Source organism: Sciurus vulgaris (assembly GCF_902686455.1).
Source record: "Sciurus vulgaris genome assembly, chromosome: 14".
Lineage (NCBI taxonomy): Eukaryota > Metazoa > Chordata > Mammalia > Rodentia > Sciuridae > Sciurus > Sciurus vulgaris.
This window is the reverse complement of record NC_136475.1, coordinates 82,932,399-82,954,539: the sequence shown is the minus strand read 5'-3', so window position 1 is coordinate 82,954,539 and position 22,141 is coordinate 82,932,399. Positions and strand designations below refer to the sequence as shown.

The window sequence follows — 22,141 nt, the reverse complement described above, 5'->3', positions numbered from 1 at the left end:
CTTATTCTGGATGTAATTATTCACTTCTGTTTTCTGCAAATCTTGTGAATAAAAGAGGGATTAATCATTATTTTTTACTTGTGTTCCGCTTAGTGATATGGAACTTTTTTAAATTTTAAGAATACTTTTTGTGTTTATTTCATGTTAGTATTTTTAATCTGTCATTTGTTCATGTGATACTCTTTTCTGTATTGGAATTTTAATATAAGTGTGCCTGCCCCTGCTCGTCATTTCCTTTATGGCTTTTGGGCTTCTGTCTTAAGATCATCTACCTTATTCTGAAGTGTTTCAAATGTTTTTCTAAATTAACTTTTCAGCATTTTAAAAAGAGATGTGTTTCAGTTTTTTTTTTTTTTTTTTAACCATCAAAGGAAATGAACATATGGTTATTTACAGAAAAAGCTGGGAAGCAGAAAAACCTGAAAGAAGGAAACATTATTTCCACTCAAAATAAACCATGGGAAAAGAAGACTGTATGTGTATTCTTAATTTTTTTAAAAAAAATTTGAACTATTTAAAACATGTAGAAATGTACACAAAGTAATGTGACATAAATCTATGAGCATCCAGGATTAATGGATATTGTTATTTTGTCATATTTACTTTAGTTCTATGAACTGACTATCCATATTTTATACATTTTTACTTAATCTTGTAACACAGTATATCAAAACATATAACTAGTATGTCATCATATTAATATTTGTAATTTTGTAACTTTTTATTCACGTTACTTTTTTGTGATAGGAAATTATACATATAGCTTTAGTTCATTCATTTTGATGACTATATGGTGCTATATGAAATTATTTACTGCCCCACCAAAGAACAATTCGTTTCCAAGTTCTTGGTCTTATAAACAGTGATATAAGGAATATCTTTGTACATTTGTTTATGTAGGAGAGTTTTATGAGTTGAATTATGTCACCTGAATAGATAGGTTGAAGTCTTGACTTTGGTATTTGTGAATGTGACCTTAATTTGAGAATAAAATCTATAGATATAATCAAGTTCTGAAAAGGTCCTTAGAGTAAGCCTTAATCTGACTAGTGTTCTTTTAAGAAGAGGGGAATTAGGACATTGACACTAATGTCACCATGTGAAGTTAAGAGGCAGAGATTAGACTAACATACCTGCAACCCAAGGAATGACAAGGATTGCCACCTGTCACCAGAAGCAAGATGAGAATCATGGAACAGATCCTTCCTCAAGCCTTCAAAAGGAACTAACCCTACTGACACCTTGATTTCAGATTTTGGCCTCTAGAACTAGAAGAAAGTAGATTTCTATTGTTGAACCTTCCCAGATTCTGATATTTTGTTATGGCAGACCTAGGATACTAATTCAGGGAGGCATCCCTGAGTTGTTGTACCAGAAGTACAAGCACAGGATCTTTTACTTTATGAGGTATTGCCGATACAAGTATTACAAAACTGTTTCCTAGAGTAGAAATTCTCCTATCAGCAATATACTGAAATTCCTATTCTCCATTGTCTTTGTTAATACTCATTGTGATCAGACTTAACCCATTAGATAGGCAAATATTGTTATCTCTTTTTAAAATTTTTATTTTCCTGATAACCAGTGAAATTGTCTCGTAGAGTTAACAGATTTTTAAATGAATTATAATTTCAAATTTTTTGTATGTTTTTCTATTAGCTTATTTGTATTTTTGCATTGATTAATACCTGCCTGCTACATCTGGACATAAGTCCTTTAGTCATTCATTCAAGATATTCATTAAGTGTCTACTATGTGAAAGGGACAATTCTAGGAATTGGATATAGGCAATAAACACATCAGACAAAAATCTTGTTTTCAAGAGAATTTGTTCAAATAAGTGGGAGGATCAATAAACCATCAATAGAATAGTGAGTTTTGTAGTCTATTACAGAGGATTTCTTTCATAAAGTCCAGTTCATTACAAAAAGAATTTGACTAAAATAATATTTTTAAAAATAACTTCATTGATATATATAATATACACACCATGAAATTCACTTGTTTAAAGTGAAAATTTCAATGGTTTTTAATGTATTCGCAAAACTGTACATCATCATCAATGTCTAATGTAGAAAATTTTTGTCATCTGCAGTAGAAACTGAGTTCTCATTAATAATCACTCTATTCCACTTAACTTCTGATAATAATAGTTTACTTTGTATTTCTGCGGATTTATCTATTCTTGACATTTCACATAAATTGTGATAAATCATATATGCTGCCTTTTGTGTATGTTTTCTTTCACTTAGCATAATGTTTTCAAGATTTATCCATGTTGTGACAATCATGGGTGTATCACTTTTTTAAAAAGGATAAATAATATTTCATTGTATGGATACACCACATTGGTTTATCCATTCATCATTTGATAGATATTTTACTTTGAGTTGTTCAATAATGCTGCTATGAATATTCCTGGGGAAGATTTTATAATGTATAGACGTGTTTTCACTTTTCTTGGATATATATGTAAGAATAGAATTACTGTTTAACATTTTATGGAATCATCAAATTGCTTCCCAACGTGGCTCTACCATTTTATAATCTCTCTAACAATGTAGGAGAGTTTTGATTTTGCCATATTCTTGATAACACAATTGTTCATCTTGAATAACAGCCATCTCAGTGGTTCCAGAGTGGTATCTCCTTACAGTTTTAATTTGCATTTATTAATGATAATAAACAGTTTTTCATATACTTATTGGCCATCTTTTTTTTCAGAAATGTCTAGCCAAATCATTTGCCCATTTAAAAATTGCATAATATGTCTTTTTATTGTTGAGTTTAAGAGATTCTTATACATTTTGTTGATCAAGTCACTTATCAGACCTCTGGATTTCATGTCTTGAAATAAACCTTTCTTAATGTAAAATTAGAAAAAAAGTTTCTACTTCCTCCTATTTCTTTTAAGTAGTTTTAAAAAATAGTTCTTTTTCTTCCTTCCTGGTATTTAGTTTTGCTTTCACTAAAGCAAGAGTTTCTCAACCTCAGCTTTATTGACATTTTGAACTGGATAATTGTGTGTGTGTGTGTGTGTGTGTGTGTGTGTGTGTGTGTGTGAGAGAGAGAGAGAGAGAGAGAGAGAGAGAGAGAGAGAGAGAGAGAGAGAGAGAGAGAGAGGAGAGAGAGAGAGAGATTCTTCTCTGCATTTTTAGCAGCATCTCTGGTCTCTACCTATTAAATGCCAATAGAACCTTCCTTCTACCTGTGGTTGAAACAGCCAGATATTCCTTTACATAATGCCAGCTGTTTTCTGGGGACCAGAACTGCCCCTAGTTGAGAAGTAGTCTTCAGTAGAAGATACTAAAGAATTCAAACCCTCATTTTGAAATGCACATATTTAGAAATACTGTATTCCATTTTATTTCTACCACATCAATGTCATTAAATACCAGAATCTAGAAATTACTCTGAATATAAAATATGTGGGAGAAGGAAAACAGTTGTTTAGGCACTAAGTAGTACCTAAATTAGAATGAGAGTTGTTTGGAATGTGGTGACTTTGTCAGAGTACAGATAATGGTGTGGAGTAGGTTTCTAGTGGTTCGAATAACGTGTTCATTTAATACCTTGTGTCTTTGGGATTTTACTGGCTTTTAGTATTTATATCACTTACATTTACTAAAAGAATCCTGTTGGATATGTTTACATTTTATACCTAAAAAAAGTAACCCTGAAAGTTACGTATGTTTTTACTTTTCCACTTATTCAGATGAGTGGTTTCAGGAATCTTTAGGTAAATACCAGGAAGAAAGTCCTGCATATATAATACAGGATCTTTTTTTTTTTTTTAAGAGTACCTTGTCTTCCACTCACATGATCAATTATCATTTAAATCATTTTTTTTTTAATTGCAGTGTTGGAAATGGAACCCAGGGCCTCATTCATGCTAGGCAAGCATTCTACCTCTGATCAACCTCCCCAGCCTTTATGTGAGGAATTATAAGGCTATAAACTATAACCTGGGAGTTTGGTCAAAGTCTGACTTTAAACAATAAAGGTTTAAGAAGGTCTTTGTGTCCAAAGCTTTTTTTGCCTACTCTAATTAAAATCTTGAATGTGTTGTCCATTTTATTCTTAGAAACTCCAGAGTCAAGTAAGCATAGCCAGGAATTTTATATCATGCTGATTATACACCAAATTAATTACCTAGGAGGAAATATAAGCCATAGCGAGTACTCGGATGTTCCTAGATCCTATGTCTTTTTCTAGGTTTCTGGTGTTCTATTTCAGTTTGTAGAATTGGTTCTTAAATCCCAGAAAGCACAACTGTTCTGTTATTTGATCTTTTTTCTAAGATAACATTTATACTTCTGTTATGGACTGATTTGAAAATCAGCCCAGACTTACCCCGTTTTGTTCAGACACCTCACCCTGTGTGAAGTTGGCCCCTCTTCCACATGAGCCCACTGGAAGCTAACACCTCTACCCCCACTTATTTGAACCCTGACCACAATATCCTTGGTCTATCCGACTAACGCAAAATTGTTTTTCTGAGAAAGTCATTTCTGAGAATATGACTATATGACTCTTTTTTGCGACTTTCCATTTGTACGAACTGTACCTTGTAATTATGATTGCTTCTACTGCCTCCCTCTTCTTTGTGGTTTTAGACCTTAGAAGAATATTCTCATCCCCAGTCAGGTTGAGGGTTGCAGAGAACTGCTTGGTTCTTTGCACTTTAGGCCCTGACTGGAAAACAAAGCTTTTGTCTTCACTTTCAAAGGACCTGGGGAATTAATTTGGAAACTTGGGAAAATAGTACCTTAACACTTGATTTTACATTCCTGTCCAGCATGCTTTTCTTTCATCTTTTTATCCTTTACCCCAGAGTGTTTGGATGTTATGTCAAAATTTTCTTTTCTTTATCTTTATTTTGGGTTTACTTTCCTTATTGTAGATTAAATTTGTGTGTGTGTGTGTGTGTGTGTGTGTGTATGTGTAGTTTTTCCTAATCTCAGTTGTTAAATGTTCACAACTACTATATCTGATAAAAATGCATTATCCTTTTTTGATGCTTTTGAGACTAGTAATCAGATTTTTGGAAATAAATTCTTTGCTGTTTCTTTCAATTCACTTATTCCTGGGGGAAAGATTTCTGAGGTTTCTTTTAAGTGGGTCCTCTCACTTTTTTTTTTCAAGGTTCTGTGTTTTTCTTTTTCATGCTCATGGATGGAAATTGGTATTGTTAACTTGGTTAAGGAAGAGTTGAGCTGTGTTCTCTTACAGGTGTTTCTTGCCTGAATTTGGGAAATATTTTATACCTTGAATATTTGTCTTACTATTTTTAGAATCCCCCAAATCTGGAGATTAGTAGAGAGACTGCTTCTATGCTAAAAATGTCTTCCTCTTTCCTTTTTCAGAGCCAGCCATTCCAGTGACAAGACCTGAATATACCTATACAGTATATATACAGTGTATATACCTATACAGTATATATACAGTATGAATATACAGTGTCTTTCTGTGCTTAGCTTCCCGTAAGGGTGTCTAGGCCTCAGTCTGTTGCCCTCAATCAAAAACGAATCTTGGGGTTGCATAATGGTTCTAATAGGGTCCAAATATTGCTAATTAACACGGGATAGGGAGTGTATCCCTTGTTGGTTTATCATCTGCCCTGGGCTCTTGCACTTACTCTTTTGGATTACGGATTGTTGGAGTCTGTAATAAGGAAACATGGTTTTCTCAAAGGAGGTGGAGGAGGTCTCCACTGAGAATTGTTTGGTACTTTCTGTTATACCGTTTAATATCTAATAGAAATTTGTTAAATTTTCTGAAAAATAAAGATTACTCTTTTCTGTTTTCCAGTGATGATACATATTTTCCCTGTTTTTCCAGGGGAGTACAGGGGATTGAACAAAGGGGTACTTTACAACTGAACTATATCCCCAGAGTCTCACTAAGTTGCTGACTTTCTAACTAAATTGTTGAGGCTGACCTCAAACTTACAGTCCTCCTTCCTCAACCTCCTGAGTCACTGGGATTCCAGGCGTGCACTACTGCATCTGACTCCTGCATAGTTTTTTTTTTTTTTTTTTTTTGGTTTCTTGTTATTTCAGTGGATTTTTTAAAAAAAATGTAGAAGGTAATGGACAGCTATATTTTGTTTATCTTACCAGCATCTTGTCTAGTATATATAATTCTTGCCAACATGTTTAATTTGATAAAATATAGGCATGGAATTATTTTTAAGACTTACCTTTATATACCAAATTTATGTAAGGCTCATTGTATTCAGTTTTGGCAGTTATCAGTTTAGAAGCTAATTTGTACGTATTTGCTTTCTAGAAAATGGATTCTACATCTCTGTTCCCGACATTTTTAGATGTGGATCTAACAGTTTCACATATTGAGTGTCTTCCCAAGAATATTCTGGTGAAATTTCAAGGCAGAAATAATAGTGAATGTGAGTTTGACTACCACATATTGCAGAGGGAAATTCAGCATATTCCAAAAGTAAAAAATAATGTGAACATTGATGAATTTTGTTTGGTAGAAGAAAGAGCAACTGGAGAATGGCAGAGAGGAAGAGTTGTAGACAAGAAAAATGAACTGTACACGGTACTCCTCATAGATCGTGGAGAAGAACTAAGAGTTGATGGGATGCATGTTGCTTCAGCGTGTGATAATTTATTTGATCTACCACCCCGGGTAGTATTTGGAATTTTTGCCAATATACTTCCACTTGGGGAAAAATGGTGTCCTAAGGCTTTGAATTATTTTAAGTCATTAGTAGGAATACAACTGAAAGGTTATGTGCAAGCTATTTTGCCTTTGCAAATGATTCTTCTTGAAGTGCCAAAAGTTATATCCCAGGCTCTTGAATTCCAATTAGGAAGATTTATTGATGGAGATTCATTTCGTCTTATTGTGGAAATGTTAAAAGAATTCCCTCAACAAATGCCAGATTTATTACAACATAAAGAATCTGAATTGCCATTAAGTAATAATGATACTTTACTTGATGTTCAACATATTCTGGATAATTTGCAGCCATCTTTGTCAGTAGGAAGTTTTGAAAGTGTAAAGGTATCATCAGCATTGAGCCCAAGTAAATTTTATTGTCAGTTAATTAAATGGATACCAGAGCTAGAAAACTTGACAGTGTGTATGACTTTGCATTATGATATTATCAGTCAAGAAACTAGTCCCACATGTGATAATTTTGGACTACTTTGTGTTGCCAAAAGGAGAAATGGACAATGGCATAGAGGAATTCTTCAACAACTCTTGCCCAACAATCAAGTAAAAATTTGGTTTATGGATTATGGCAGTAGTGAGGCTATACCCTCAATTCATGTAAAGAAGCTGAAACAGGATTTTATTTTAGTACCATTATTTTCATTTCCATGTTCTCTGACATATTTACGCAGTCCAGATAGAGATGCAAGAAAACTTCAACTGAGTGTATTTAAACAAGCCTTATTAGGACAAATAGTATATGCACACATTGATTGTTTTAATAAGGATGAGCATTTGTATTACATAACATTACAAACTCAAGAGTCTACAATTAATTCTAAATGTCTGCTGAAGACTGTAGACACACAAGCATCTTGTCCAGTGTCTGATTCAAAAATCTCCAACATTTTGAGTGAGACAAGTGCTTCTGATGTAAACAGCTCTGCAATTGAAGGTTTTATTGGAAATATTGAACAGTCAGTACACTGTCTAAATAAAAGAGACATTTTAAAAGTAGGTTTTCCTATTAAAACTGTAGAAATGGAGTTGGAGGCTGCCTACGTAGCTTTTGTAGCATATGTATTAAACCCATCAAATTTTTGGGTGCGCACTAATGCCCATCAGAATGAATTTCAATATATAATGAAAAATATAAACAAATTTTATGATTTGTGTGAAAATGATGAACTAATTCTAAGAAATCCCGAACCTGGTTTATTTTGTTGTGCTAGATACAGCAAGGACAGATGTTTTTACAGAGCCGTCATAACTGAAATTAATGGTTATGAGATTAATGTGTATTTTTTGGATTATGGAAATACTGATTCCATACCATTTTTTGATGTAAAAATTTTGCTTCCAGAATTTTGTGAGTTGCCTGCCTTAGCCATGTGCTGTTCACTTGCACATATATTTCCTGTTGAAGATTTATGGGTAAAGGCAGCAATTGATTATTTTAAAAAAATTGTTTTGAACAAAGAAATTTTGCTTCAAGTTATAGCAAAAAAAGATGACAAGTACACTGTAAATATTCAGAGTATTGAAACCTCAGAAAACACTGATGTTGTCTCTCTTATGTTACAAGCCGGATATGCAGAATATTGGGAAGTAGAACCAGAATGTTTTCCAAAATCTGTAAGTGAATGTTCTGTTTTAAATTTAAAATCTAAAGATAAAGCCAATATTCAGAAAGTTGTATCTGCCCTTCTTGAAGGACCTAAGTCTAAAAAGCACCATTCAAATAAGCTGGAAGAAAATCACTCACCTTTGTCTGTGTCACCAACTGTTAATTTCTCAGATTTAAAAAATTCTTTTACCTTGTCTGTGGGACCTAGATCATCATGGACTTATAAGGAATATATGTTTAAACCAGGAACAGTTCTTGAAGTTAAATGCTCTTATTACTATGGCCCAGGTGATTTTTCATGTCAACTACAATGTAAGTTAGAAGACCTAAAATTACTGATGGAACAAATACAGAATTATTATAGCATTCATTCTGATCCTTATCAGATTGGGCAGATTGCTTGTGTTGCTAAGTATTCCAAAGATGGGAAGTGGTATAGAGCTGCTATTTTGACTCATGTATCAAAAAAAGAAGTTGATATAATATTTGTTGACTACGGTTACCAAGAAAGAGTTTTAATTAAAGATCTTTGTGCGATTAATCCACATTTTCTTTTTTTAGAAGGTCAAGCCTTCAGATGTTGTCTTAACTGTTTAGTTGAACCCATTAGTTGTAAATTATTTAGTTGGACAAGAGAAGCATGCAGAGACTTTGGAAATTTTATTATTTCATCTAAAGGATTATTGACTTGTATTATCTATGCTTTAGTTCTTAAACATCCAAACTGTTTATGTAATTTAGTGGATTTAAAATCCTCATTTACTAGTGCAAAAGAATTTTTTAATTGTGACTCTGCACAGTATAGCATGTTATCAAAACCACTCACATCTTCAGTTAGTCTTTACAGTTTCTATTATTCTTCCTTTAACATAAACATTGGAAGTGAAGAAGAAGTATTTATATCTCACATATACAGTCCCAAGAAGTTTTATTGCCAGCTTAGTAGAAATGATAAAGATCTAGAGATGCTAGAAACAAAAATCACAGAGATGATTAGCCTTAAAAATTGTCCAAAATATGATTCTAATAAAATGAGATTGTGCATATGTAAATATGTAGAGGATGGTTTCTCATATAGAGCTTTAGCAAAGCGAACAGATTCATCATCTGACTTTCTTGTCTATTTTGTGGATTTTGGAAATAAGCAGTTAGTAGAAGAAAACATGTTGAGGGCCATTTCAAGTCAGTTTCCAGAGTTGCTGTTTATTCCTATGCAAGCTATTAAGTGTTTTTTATCAGATCTTAGAGACATAGATATTCCAGCAGAAATCAATAGCTGGTTTGAAAACAATTTCTTGGGAAAACCATTGAAGGCAGTAATATTGTCCAAGGAATCAGATGGCCAGCTTGGTATAGAATTATATGATGGGTATCAACATATAAGTCAGAAAATTAAAATGTTGCTTCATGATCATGGAAAAAAACTGTCTGACCAAGCACAATACGTGGAAAAGAGTCATAAATTAAGTGAGAATAAGAAGCTTGCTGCTTCTTTGAAAAGCAAAACAGAAAAAAACCATCACCATAATGTGAAAAATAAAAGTAGTCTAGTAACAAATTCTGAAAACAAAATAGATAAATTAGTGCGTCCTAAAAGTATATATGACAGACTTTTGAAACCATCAGTTTGTTACAAAATTGAACCTGTGTCAAAAAACAAAGTGAAGAAGTCATTGAAGGATGGAGCTAAAAATAAAAGTGTAAAAATTGTCCCTGGAGCCGCACATATTCTTGATGAAAGTGATATGGGCCAAAAATTAGTAAAGGTTGTACCACAGGCATTTATTGGTGGGTTAACTCAAACAGCCTTACAAAACCCATACAACCTTATTAGACCACAGATCAAAGACCTTCCTCAACCCCAAATTTACTTGAATGCTCAAGTAAAAGGGTATGTATCTAGTATTAGTAGTCCAGCAAGTTTTCATATTCAGCTTGCTGAGAGTGAAAATGTGATCATCAGACTCACAGATACCCTAAATGAAAGAAGAGAAAACAGAGTGAAAAAGCAAAACTCAGTTAAACTGCTAGTGGGAGATCTTGTAGTTGCAGAGTACTCTGGTGACAGTGCCATTTACAGAGCAGTAATTAAGGATATTTTGCCAGATAATTCTTTTGAAGTAGAATTTATAGACTATGGCAATACTGCAATAGTAAACACATCTAAAATTTATGAACTTAAGAAGGAATTCTTAACTATCCCTCCACTAGGAATCCACTCTTTTCTTAGTGGAGTAAAATGGAATGAGCCTGATGAAACATGGGACAGCAAAACTGTGGATTATTTCACTTCAAGAGTAAGTAACAAAACAGTTTCTTGTGAATTTTTGAAAAAGCATGATCAGAAATGGGAAGTAAATATCATTTGTGATGACCAATGTGTCATTAATGAACTACTGAAATGGACAGCATGTTCACAACTACAGAAGACACTATTGCAAATGCCTTCTGTTGTCTCTCAGAAGGTCAGTCCTGGTGTTGATGATGAAATGAAAAAAGAAAGATCAAGTGAATATGAAGGTGCTGTGATCCTTCAGCCATCCTACCAAGAGCTGGTTAAAATTCCTTTTGAAGAGTTAAAACCTGGACAGCTTGAAAAAGCTGAAATACTTTATGTTTCAAAGAGTGGAAGATTTTATGTGAAGTTATCCAAAAATAAAAAAATCTTATCAGATTTAACATTATTAATTGCTAAAGAAGAAAAAAAACCTTCTTTCTTATCAATGGAAAATATTGAAAATGGTTTAGAATGCTTGGCAAAATCTAAAAAAACTTTAAAGTGGTATCGATCAAAAATAGAAAAAAAGTGTATTGATGGGAAAGTGCTTGTTTTTTTAGTGGATCATGGTAGATGTGAAGTAGTGCCTTTAAATAATACCAAGGGGCTCAGTGGTGAAATCAGAAATATTCCACAACAAGCTGTGCCTTGTAAATGGATTTGGTTTGAAAATTCCAGGAACAAACCATTTGAGTCCATTGTGTGTTTATTTGCTCATTTGGAAATAAATGTTCTTTTCCTGAAATATTTAGACTCTGCTTGGGAAGTAGAAATTTTGGTAGATGGCATGTTACTTTTGGAGTATTTAAGTTTCAGTATGGTTCAGGTTGAAGAAAACAAACTTCAATCTTCAGGAATAATTTTCAACATGGAATCGCAGACTCTTACGTCATCATGTGCAATTAGATCATTTACTTGGGCACAACTGCAAAACGGTAGGCAGTATTCTGGTATTGCCACTGCTGTTTCTGATCCGTCAGACTTCTGCGTTCAGTTGGAAGACTTCTTTGACACAATGAAATATATTTTTATGTTGCTTTCTGATCTACCAGAAACCTTACAAACAATGCCTCGAGAACTCATAATTCCTGGTTCTAGTTGTTTATTCAAGTACGAGTTGGAAGATCAATGGAATAGAGTAGAAATTTCTGAAGTCTTTGATAGGTATTTACATCTTGTGTTCATTGACTATGGATTTTCTCTTTATATAACTTATGCAGACATAATAAATCTTAAAGTTGTTCCTGAGGAACTTTTGAATTTGCCGAGGCTAAGTTATCCATGTATCTTACATGGCATCTTACCTGTTACAGGGAAACATTGGAATAAAGAAGCCAAAAGTCTTTTTCAAAATTTCCTAAGCAAACCAGGTCTAGTTTTTCAGTTTAGGGAATGCAGTTTTGAAACAAAACTGAAAGTAGATGTCATTCATGAGAAAAACAGTTTGGCAGATATATTAGTTGCATCTGGTCTTGCAATGTATTCTAAGGATTCAGCTCATCTTGATGCGATTACTACGACTGGATCTACTAAAATCCAATATAAATTACAGAGTAAACCTTTTTGTGCATTGTTAGATCAAAATCGTTACAAAAAAGAACATATAAATTGTATTTGCACTGAGAACCAAAAGCTGAAAAAGCAGAAACCTATAAAAAGGAAAGATGTCCACAAGAGCCTCTTAAGGGAAAGACATATTAGGAAAAAATTGCATTCTAGAAATTTAACACTGAGAAATAAAGTTGGTAGTGGAAAACATAATCCCCAAAGTACCACTATGTTTGATACATGTGCAGCAACTTCATTTTGGAAACTGCCTGATCATTTGAAAAATAATACCAACTGGATTGAAAACATTTTTGAAAAACTACTATCTGAAGAACTACAAGAAAATAATAACACACTGGGTTTAAGAACAGGATTAAAAGCATTGCATGTTAACGAAAAAATTATACCAGAAAACTTACAAGGTAAGTAGTCGTTTTTTTTATAAGTAGATTCTTTCTTTAGGTTCTGTTTTTGATTCTTTAAGTTTGCATGTGCTGAAATTAACCAAATTGAAAATATATTGCAAGGAAACAATTGAAAATAGGGGTGAATGGATACACTGGGTATAATAATTTGGATTTAAGATGTTTCAATATTTTCACCTTTTTGATGGTGAACTTTTCAGGATATAGTGAAAGTTGAGGATTTTAACCACACCTGCATTACATTTTACAAATAATTTCAAGTTTCACAAAACTCCCAATGTCGCTACATTTCAGGTTTAATAAATCATGCTATTGTTAGGGAACTTCCCAGGCTGATTTTGAAGAACCAAAGAAAACCAGGGTTTTCTTGAGTATGCTTCTAGGATGTTGCTAAACACTTAAAATATAGAGTAAGCCAATTATAGCATATTTTCTCTTAAACCTTTTAGACATTAGACTGGTTCTAAAATCTTAAAATGTTAACATTTTATGTACTATAGTATCATCTGATTTTATATACTGTAGTATTATCTGATTATATTCATTTTCTCAGTGGATTAATTACTGAGGATTTTGTAGGCTATAATGATTGTCCCTGCTTAATGATTGTTTTGACTTTATGAGTAGAACTTATTCCACATTCCATATTATAACTAGCATAACAATAGGTTACATTCTTTCAATGAATAGAGGTGTCTTGTTTTTATTGATGTGCTCCTAGAAAGTGTTTCATATGAAATTGGGTGTGGTGGTGCATATTTGTAATCCCACCAACTCAGATGGTTGAAGCAGGAGGTTTGAGCCCAGCCTGGGCAACTTAGTAAGATTCTGTCTCAAAATAAAAAAAGAAAAAGAACTAGGATATAGCTCAGTGTTAAAGCACCCCTGGGTTCAATCTCCAGTACTGCCAAAAAAAGTGTTTCATTTGAATTCACATTTAGATATTTTTTAGTGAATTGATAAGTGCTTTCAAATTGGCCATTTCATTTTGAATCTTTTACTACTGTAGAAATAATTATGGAGTGATACCAGCAGCTCCCTTGTTTTGAGTGCTTGTTGTGTTTCAGGCACTATGCTGAGTTTTTATATGTATTAGCTTATTTAATGCTTAGCACAGCTCTACTGAAATTAACAAAGGAAAGTTTGAAAAAATTTTGTGACTGTGTCCTTCTTTCAGATATTCTGTTTTAACTGATGAAGGGCTATAGCATTGCCACTGGGATTTAAAAACTCCTCAGGTGATTCTGATATACAACCAAAGTTGGGGACCACTGTTCTACACCTTATTGTGGGTAACTTCCTGAATTATTTTTTGAGAGTATATAAGTATGGTCTAAACTCCGGACTTCTGTGTTTGGTGTCTGGACCATACTTATAATGAGTTTCAATAATCCTGGGCCAAATTTGAGTAAATATTATAATGAAAATATCATGTTAGAAATGACCTAGATGTATAATACATTTAAAAAATTTTGGTCAGGTATTATTCCACTGATAGAAAGTAGTGCCCTATACATTTAGAAAATTGGTTCCTTGACTTTTCCAGTTCCAGCCTATTTTAACATATCAATGTTTAAATATTAAGGGCAATTGTTTTCATTTGCATTTTCTTCATAACAAAATTTGCTTGTCTTTTTATCCAAGATTTTTTTTTTTTCATTTTTAAAAAATTGTTTGCCCGCATTGTTGTTCTTGCCTGGAAGTCCTTGAATGGACAGTCATGGGAACTGGAAAATGTAATAACTGTTGGGAGAAAGGCACAAAAGTGTCTGGTAACCTTGGACAATAAGATAGTGGTTGATGGTGATGTATGCCTACTCTCCTGTAGCTGTTTATTTAGTGGGAAGAAATCTTTGAAAGAAATCTGAAATGATGGCCCTTTTCTAGAGAAGAGTTTGACATTTTAAGTTTTAGGTAATAGCTAGACATCCAAAATGTCAGAATTAATCTTTATAATACAAAACTAGTGAATAATAACAGATTTATGAATCACTTTTATTGATGGAAAGTATTGATATGAAGGCCTGACTCCCTGAGTTTGAATATTGAATACTTCCTTCATCCCTTATTAATTGTAAAATTATGGGTAAACTTTTAACTTCCTTTTGCCTCTGCTTCTTTATTTATAAAGTGAAGAACAATAATTACTTCATTAGCTGATAATGAGGATTAAATAAGTTAAAACCTGTAAACATTTTCAGTAGTACCTGGCATATATTCAGTGATCACTAATAGAAATAATACATAGTTACCTGATTAAAGCTGCTAATTTGTTTTGAAAGTATTTTCATGAAATAATAAAGTTTCATTTTTTTGTTGCTGGGATTGAGGTTAATGCTGTTGTGTAAGAATCTGAAATATTTAGGGTGAGAGACATATATATACACATTTACTGTAATGGTTATTGAAAAGATAGGATTTATGATTAAGAGACAATTATAGTTCTACATGAAGAATAGGTTGTATGTATTTATTCCATGTGGATATATACTGCTCAATGACTAAAAAAAGATGTTTTAGTTCTCACATATAATTATATATACAGTATAACCATATAACTTGTTTCTGTTTTGTTCCGTCTTTACCCTTTGTATTTTGAATTTTAGGAATTAAATAAAAAATCCTGTTCATGATAGGACTTTAAAAATAAGTCTCGAGTAAGTCACGAAGACCCACAATACTTTGAAAATTGTAACATACTCATATTTGTTTTGTTTTTCAGTAGAGGGAGATGAAACCTCAGATCATTTATGCATCTTTTTGGCAACAAATGATAAATAGGATACCCAGTCATTGCTACCTTGTTTTAGATGCTTCAGTTCTAGAGTAACATGGTAAGCATAAGCACAAAAATCTCTAACAATGGAAACATGTTAAAGTAATCTAGATTTTCAGATTATTTCCCCAAGAGACAACGTTAAAATGTTGAATTTTTCTGTGACCAAGAATGTGATGCTTTGTTTTCAGTAACTTTACTTAGGAAATGTGGTTCATCAGTCTTCTGTATCTTGAAAATATTTCCTCTGATATACTGTCCTTTGTGGTTTCAAAGCCAATGGATATCATTTTACCAAAACCTATTGATATTTTTCAGGTGTCTTTCTTACTAAAATATTTGTTTTGCTTGCTACTTCGTAGAGTCATAATTGCAACTGTGGTTGCTATATCCAAAGTGCTTGTAGGACTCATGTTTATTAAAAGGATATAAAGGAGAGGTCAGACTTAAATCTATTCTCTGTTGTTAACTCATACCATGTTATTTTTCTTTTTTCTATTTTATACTTGTAACCATTTTTTGTTTGATTTTTATATTTTTATTTTCTTTAGCATATATTAATTTTACATATTAATGGGGTTTAGTGTTATATTTCCACACATGCATGCAGTATACACCTACCAAATCCAATCTCTTTTTATGCCCCTGCCCTCAGCCCTCCCAGACTCTTCATGTTGCTATTGTACATTCAGGTTGACTTTCTTTTCCCTCTTAAAGTTGTGAATATTCCCGACATTCATGAACATAGTTATCTAGTGGGAAGGAGGATCTATATTTTGTCATTGAAGTTACTTGTGAACTGGAATTTATGTTTTAAAAATGTTTTTGTTGTGCATTACAGTTACACGTAATAGTGGGGTTCATTTTAATACAGCCATACATGCATGGAATATAATGGGCTCCTTTCCCAGTACTTCCTCTTTCCCTTCCCTTCTTCCCTCCTTCTTCTCCTCCTCTCACTATTCTACTGGTCTTCCTTCTATTTATTGATTGTCTTTTTAATTGGTGCTTTATAGATATACATAAAAGCAAAATTCACTATGGTATATTCATTTATGTACATAGCATAATTTGGTCAATTTCTTTCTACAATTTCTCCCTCTTTCCATACCTTCTCCCTCTCCTTATATCTCTGTCCTCTAATGTACTAATTTCTCTTTTTCTATCTTATTCATGCAAAATAGAGTCCCCCACCCTTTTCCTTAATTTGCTGTAGCTTCTTCATGTGAGAGAAAACATTTGACCTCTGACTTTTCAAGTTGAGCTTATTTCACATAACATAATGTTCTCCAGTTCCATCCATTTACCAGAGAGGCTGTTGTGATTTGTGTTGCTGAAAACATTGGAAAATGCTGCTTTTAGTTCTTTTGGATAAATAACAACAGTGTAATAGCTGTGTCATGTGGTAGTTCTTCTGAGGATTCTCCATAATGATTTCCAAAGTGGTTGTGCTAATTTGCAGTCCCCCCAACAATGTATATGTGTTCTTTTCTCCCTGCATCCTTACCAACATGTACTATTATTTATATTCTTAATGACTGCCATTCTAATTCTGGTGACTTGAAATCTCTATGTAGTTTTGATTTGCATTTGTCTGAATGCTACAAGTGTTGAATTTTTTTTCATATATTTGTTGCCCACTTATATTTCTTCTTTTGAGAAATGTCTTATTTAGTTCATTTCTGCACTTACTGATTGGATTATTTGGTGATTTTGTGTGTGTGTGTGTGTGTGTGTGAAATGTTATTAGCTCTTTATATATTCTGGATATTTTAACCTCCATCAGAAAAGGTGCTGGCAAAGAATTTCTTCCATTGCGTAGGCTCTTTTTTCATATTCTTGTTTCCTTTACTGTGCAGAATCTTTTAATTTAATCCCACTTTGATTCTTGGTTTTATTTTTCAGGTAAATTTTAATTGAGCAAGTTTAGAGTATTGTCTTGATTCCAAACATAGAATCATATAATTGTGCAATTATACTTAAAAGTCAGCATAAGTCATCCAGCATAAGTCATATAGTTCTGAAGAACTGAGTATTTCATAAGTTAAAGTATATTTGGGAAAACTTGAAAAATTCCTTGCAAGTAAGGGAAAATTGAGTCTATCATTATCTGTATGTATATATTGAACACGTTGAGGTCTTCATTTTTTTTTGAGATTAGGAAATAATTTCTAGAAATACTGTTATTTATGAAGATATGTTTAAATTTGGTATCTTGAGTTTTAAAATTTATTCGACTGGGAAATGTTACATTCCTTTTTTACATAATAAGCTAATCTCTAATTTGTAGCTATTTTGGAACAGATAATTTTACATATTACTCTTTGTAATCTAAAGTTTTTGAATAATTGTGAATTATTTTCTCTCAAAAAGTACCCTGCCAAATTTTCAAGATTTTTTTCCCTGCAATTATGAAGAGTGTTTCCATTGGAAATATAATTCACTTTATCTATCACTGGGGTGCTTTTGTTGTTTTGTTTTCGTACCATAAATACAACATAGTTAATTATATGGGTTAATTGAAATGAATTTGAATGCCAGAGTAACATTACGTAGTAACTCTTTCAGAGAGGGGAGCATTTAACCAGTAGGGACTTTACTGGCTTTTAGTTTTCCAGTGTTCTTTTTAATTTTACTTATGTGTCTCAATGTTTTATGTCTTTTATGTTTGGAAATGACAACATAGACATACTAGGAAGTTTAGTTGCAGCATTTAAATTATTAAATACCATAGAAAATGATATTTCACATGTCTAGATTTCATTAATTCCTTATTATTTTTTCTATTTGGATAGAAATTTGGAAAAGAAAGTAGCTGAACATATGAGTAAAATTACATTGACTTCTAAAATTTTAAGGTAGTGTTTAGTTTAATAGTAGCTTTTCTTTTGTTTTATTTTGAAGGTACATTAATTTTTCACATTTATTATTTTATTGTGCAATAAAAGTACTACATGGAAGATGTGTCAAAATAGCATGGATTGATTCGAAGTACTGTCAAATAAAAACAAAATTTGGGGTATTAATTTTAGGATTTGTATTCTTTGGGAAGTCCATATTAGAATAATGCATTTTTCTCACCGTAAAACACTTATGTTACTTTAGTGTTAGTAAGATCAGTTATTTTGTAAGAGTTGGCAACAAATTTTTGCTTAAGAATTTAAGAAACAGAATGTTGTAGGCAAAATATTTCAGATTTTTGTATTATTAAATTATACCCTTTGAGTTTTCATTTCTTTCTATTTTTGCTTTATATAAATTTTGAAACTCATGTAAAAACATTTTATCAAATGGATAAAGTATGATTTATTAGAAAATTACTTAAGATTATTTTTTTAAAATTCAGTCATGGAAGGTACAGATTTTTAGAGAACTTACACAAACACAAGAAAATTTTAGAAACTATATTACAACTTACCAATATGCAAAAATGTCTGATTCATTAGAAAACAGTTAAGATTATTCTTTTAAAGATGAATATCCACACATTATCCACTGGGCTCTGATTGAATTAAAATAAGACATATCAATTCATAACTGTTAAAGGCAAATTATTTAGCTATTTTCCTAGCATAATCACTTTTATTCTGAAAAATCTTCTGTATAAGATGCTGAGTTTAAATTTCAGCATTTAATTTTTATTTTTTTATATTTCTCATCTGTGTATTTTAACAATACCAATATATTTTTTTCTGATTTTTAAAAAGAATATTGAACTATAATATAGCCTTAAAAATTTGTTTTGAGATATTGTTGCATTTTTTGTGTATACTCAAGGGAAATTCCTTTTGTTTCAGGTATGTCATGGTGAGTGAAAAAATTTTCACGGTTAAAATTACTAAGAATTAAGATACTCTGAATATCTTATTATCCTCCTTTATAATTTTGTTGTTACACTGTCTTCTTTGTGACACAATTAGTCATTAGATGTTTTATAAGTCATTGTATTAGATATGAGATACACAAACAAATAAACTGAGTTATAATTCTTAAGATATTTCCATTGTAGTGATAAAAACTAATAATAACAGAGTGGCATGTAGTAAAGGCGTGTGGAATGGGTATGTGAGAATGGACAGAGATAACTTTCTGAGGTTAAGGAATTAATTGAAAAGGATGACAATAATGTGACTTTTGAAGGAGATAAGGTACAGTTTTTTTTAAGAGAACTAAGCAAACATAAGGAAATTGCAAAACTATAGTACATGCAAGCAAAGTTGGAATGTTTACCAACATGCTGCTCTTATTTGAAATATCATTACTTGTAAGTTTGATGTATTTGTTAGATTTTTATGGAATCAGCCTTCTATGGTAGTGCAGGACATGGAAATTTATGGTAAAGAGTGTGCCTGATATCTCTAGAACCCCTTGAGATTGACCATTTTGGAGTCCACATGTGAGATTTGTCTTTCTGTTTCTGGCTTACTTCACTCCGCATAGCATTTTCCATATTAGTCCATGTTGTTGTAAATACCAGGATTTGCTTCTTTTTAAAGGATGAGTAGTATTCTATTTTGAGTATATATATTGCATTTTCTTTGTCATCCATTGTTGGACACTTAGGTTATTTGTATATCTTGGCTACTGTGAGTAATGCTGCCATGAACATGGAATGTAGATATCTCTTCAATATACTGATTTCATTTTCTCCTGGATTATATATACTCAGAAATGGGATTGCTAGATTGTAAGGTAGTATACCTAATATGTTTTGTGGGCCTGTGTCAACCCAAGTGTTCTATACATGTCATCTTAAATTTTTTAAAAGTATTTACTCAGCTATCTATGTCTACAACACTGATTAAAATATCAGATGGGACCCTGACTATGACCTTTAACTAGAAATTTGCTTTCACAGTGACAATAATTAACATCTTTGTATATGGCCATCAAACAATTTCAAATCCACTGACCAGGCATACTTGTCTGCAACTGAAATTACGGTTGTCTCTTAGTGTTCTCTGGGGATTGGGTGTACCAGAATTGCAGAGGCTCAAATACCTTATGTAAAATGACCTAATATTTGTATGTAACCTATGCACATTCTCTTGTGTATAGCCAGTTGCTCTGTATCTGTGGGTTCTACGTTTGTGGAATCAACCAACTGCAAATAAAAAATGTGGTTAGGCCTATAATGGATTGAGCCTGTACTGAATATTATGGACTTCTTTTCTTAGCATTATTCCCTAACCAACACAATATAACAACTATTTACATTGCATTTACATTGTTTTAGTTATTATAAGATATCTAAAGATGATTGTGCACGTATTATATGCAAATATTATTCCATTTTAAATGAACTTGAGCATCTTCAGGTTTTGGTATCTGTAGGGAGGTCCTAGAATCAATTTTCTGTGAGTGCTGAGGGACAAGTATATATTTCTTTTGGGTGTGTACTTTGGGGTGTTATCAACTACAAATCTTGTACCCTTTCTCTTAGTATGAATTTTTCAATATACAAAGTTGGAGGCAAGATACAATTACTTCATTTGATACAATTACTTTATTTGGGAGTAGGAAGAATGGAATGGGAGAAAATGAGATAGTAGAGGAAGAAAAACGAACAAAAAGTATATTATTGAGGTCATTGTTAGATACAATGGCAGCCCAATTCCTAAGGAGTTGAAAGAATGCATTCCAGAATTGTACATCTGAAGTTTAGGAGGTGGGAGCAGGTTCTGTGGTATTAGTGAAGGCACTCAGGAGAGATAACACTGCTCATGATTAAGGCAATGCCATTACAATGCTAAAACCTGAGCCTGCAGACACCACTGTTAAGACTAAAATTTGTGTTAGACTGAGAGGATTTTTTCAGGGCTCTAGTGGCATTTGCTTCAACCCATCCCTTGAGCGGCTCACATCTACCTTGTAAAACATTGTCACATCTGTTTTTGAGTCAAGTTGATGACTCATTGAAATCACTATAAAAATATTAGAAGAGTTAGTGGAACATAACGAACCCCTCATAATTGAATCTGTTTACAAGTTTATAATTTTACATTCATCATCTCTTGTCTTCTCTATTTTTTTTTTCTTTTTTTTTTCTTTTTTTTTTTTTTTTAGATTTTCTCTACATTTGACCAGCATTCGAGCTGGTCTAGATTGCTTGTTTGTGGGGCAGCCAAACCATGATTCCTCTGACAGTTGACCCCTTAATGATGCAGTTGCCTGTTCACAATTGTCAGTAGGCATTGACATACTTAAAGACATCTAGTGAATCCCATGAGTTCTAGTCCTACTCCTCATTGCCCTTGTTATTTAGTCACAACTCTAACTGATGTCCACAATACTTGGATTAGTTACTGTCTTTCAGGATGTGACTAGTTTAGTTGTCTGTTGATTCATCAGCATGAGATGCCAAAGGGATTAGGCAGCAATCATAGCTTCAAGGCCTAGGGAAGTCTTAGGTTCTTTGGTGGAATTATCACATAATTGTAGACCCTCAGATTTGTAGAGATGAAAAGAAAATTTTGAGAATGGGTCACTGAAATGGTTGGAAAGGTCGGTCCCACATAATACCACTCAATTCAGGACTTAATTATGCCAGCTCTTGGGTCTCACATACCATACGTTGCCTATTTTTACTGCATATATCGTATCTTAGAAGTTCGCGCCTTAAGTCTAGACTGATTTCTTATTTGTACGCTATCCTGATTATGACACAGGTCATCTGGCCATTGTGTTAGACAGACAGACAGTTAATGTGATATATGGTAAGATCAGCAGGTCCCATAGCTGCATACTTACTATATTTCCTTTATCATCATTAAATGTGTTTCTTGATCTGAGGTGATACTATA

At 32.7% G+C, this 22,141-nt stretch overlaps 1 protein-coding gene across 7 annotated transcripts in view; it reads left to right on the top strand.

The window, feature by feature from the left end:
- Positions 1 to 22,141, top strand: part of TDRD15 (tudor domain containing 15) — a 197,619-nt gene that overhangs the window by 42,568 nt on the left and 132,910 nt on the right. For 3 of the 7 annotated variants that reach the window (XR_013759204.1, XR_013759205.1, XR_013759206.1), the window contains 2 exons: positions 5,842 to 12,559; positions 15,285 to 15,396. Coding sequence is in view for 2 of the 7 variants with exons in the window: in XM_079110918.1 (XP_078967044.1) it covers positions 6,295 to 12,559; positions 15,285 to 15,343 (6,324 nt within the window). In the remaining 5 variants the exon portion in view is untranslated. Of the gene's footprint in view, positions 1 to 5,841; positions 12,560 to 13,739; positions 21,382 to 22,141 lie in introns of those variants that run through there. The other 4 variants (XR_013759203.1, XR_013759207.1, XM_079110918.1 and 1 more) reach the window with 4 other exon arrangements.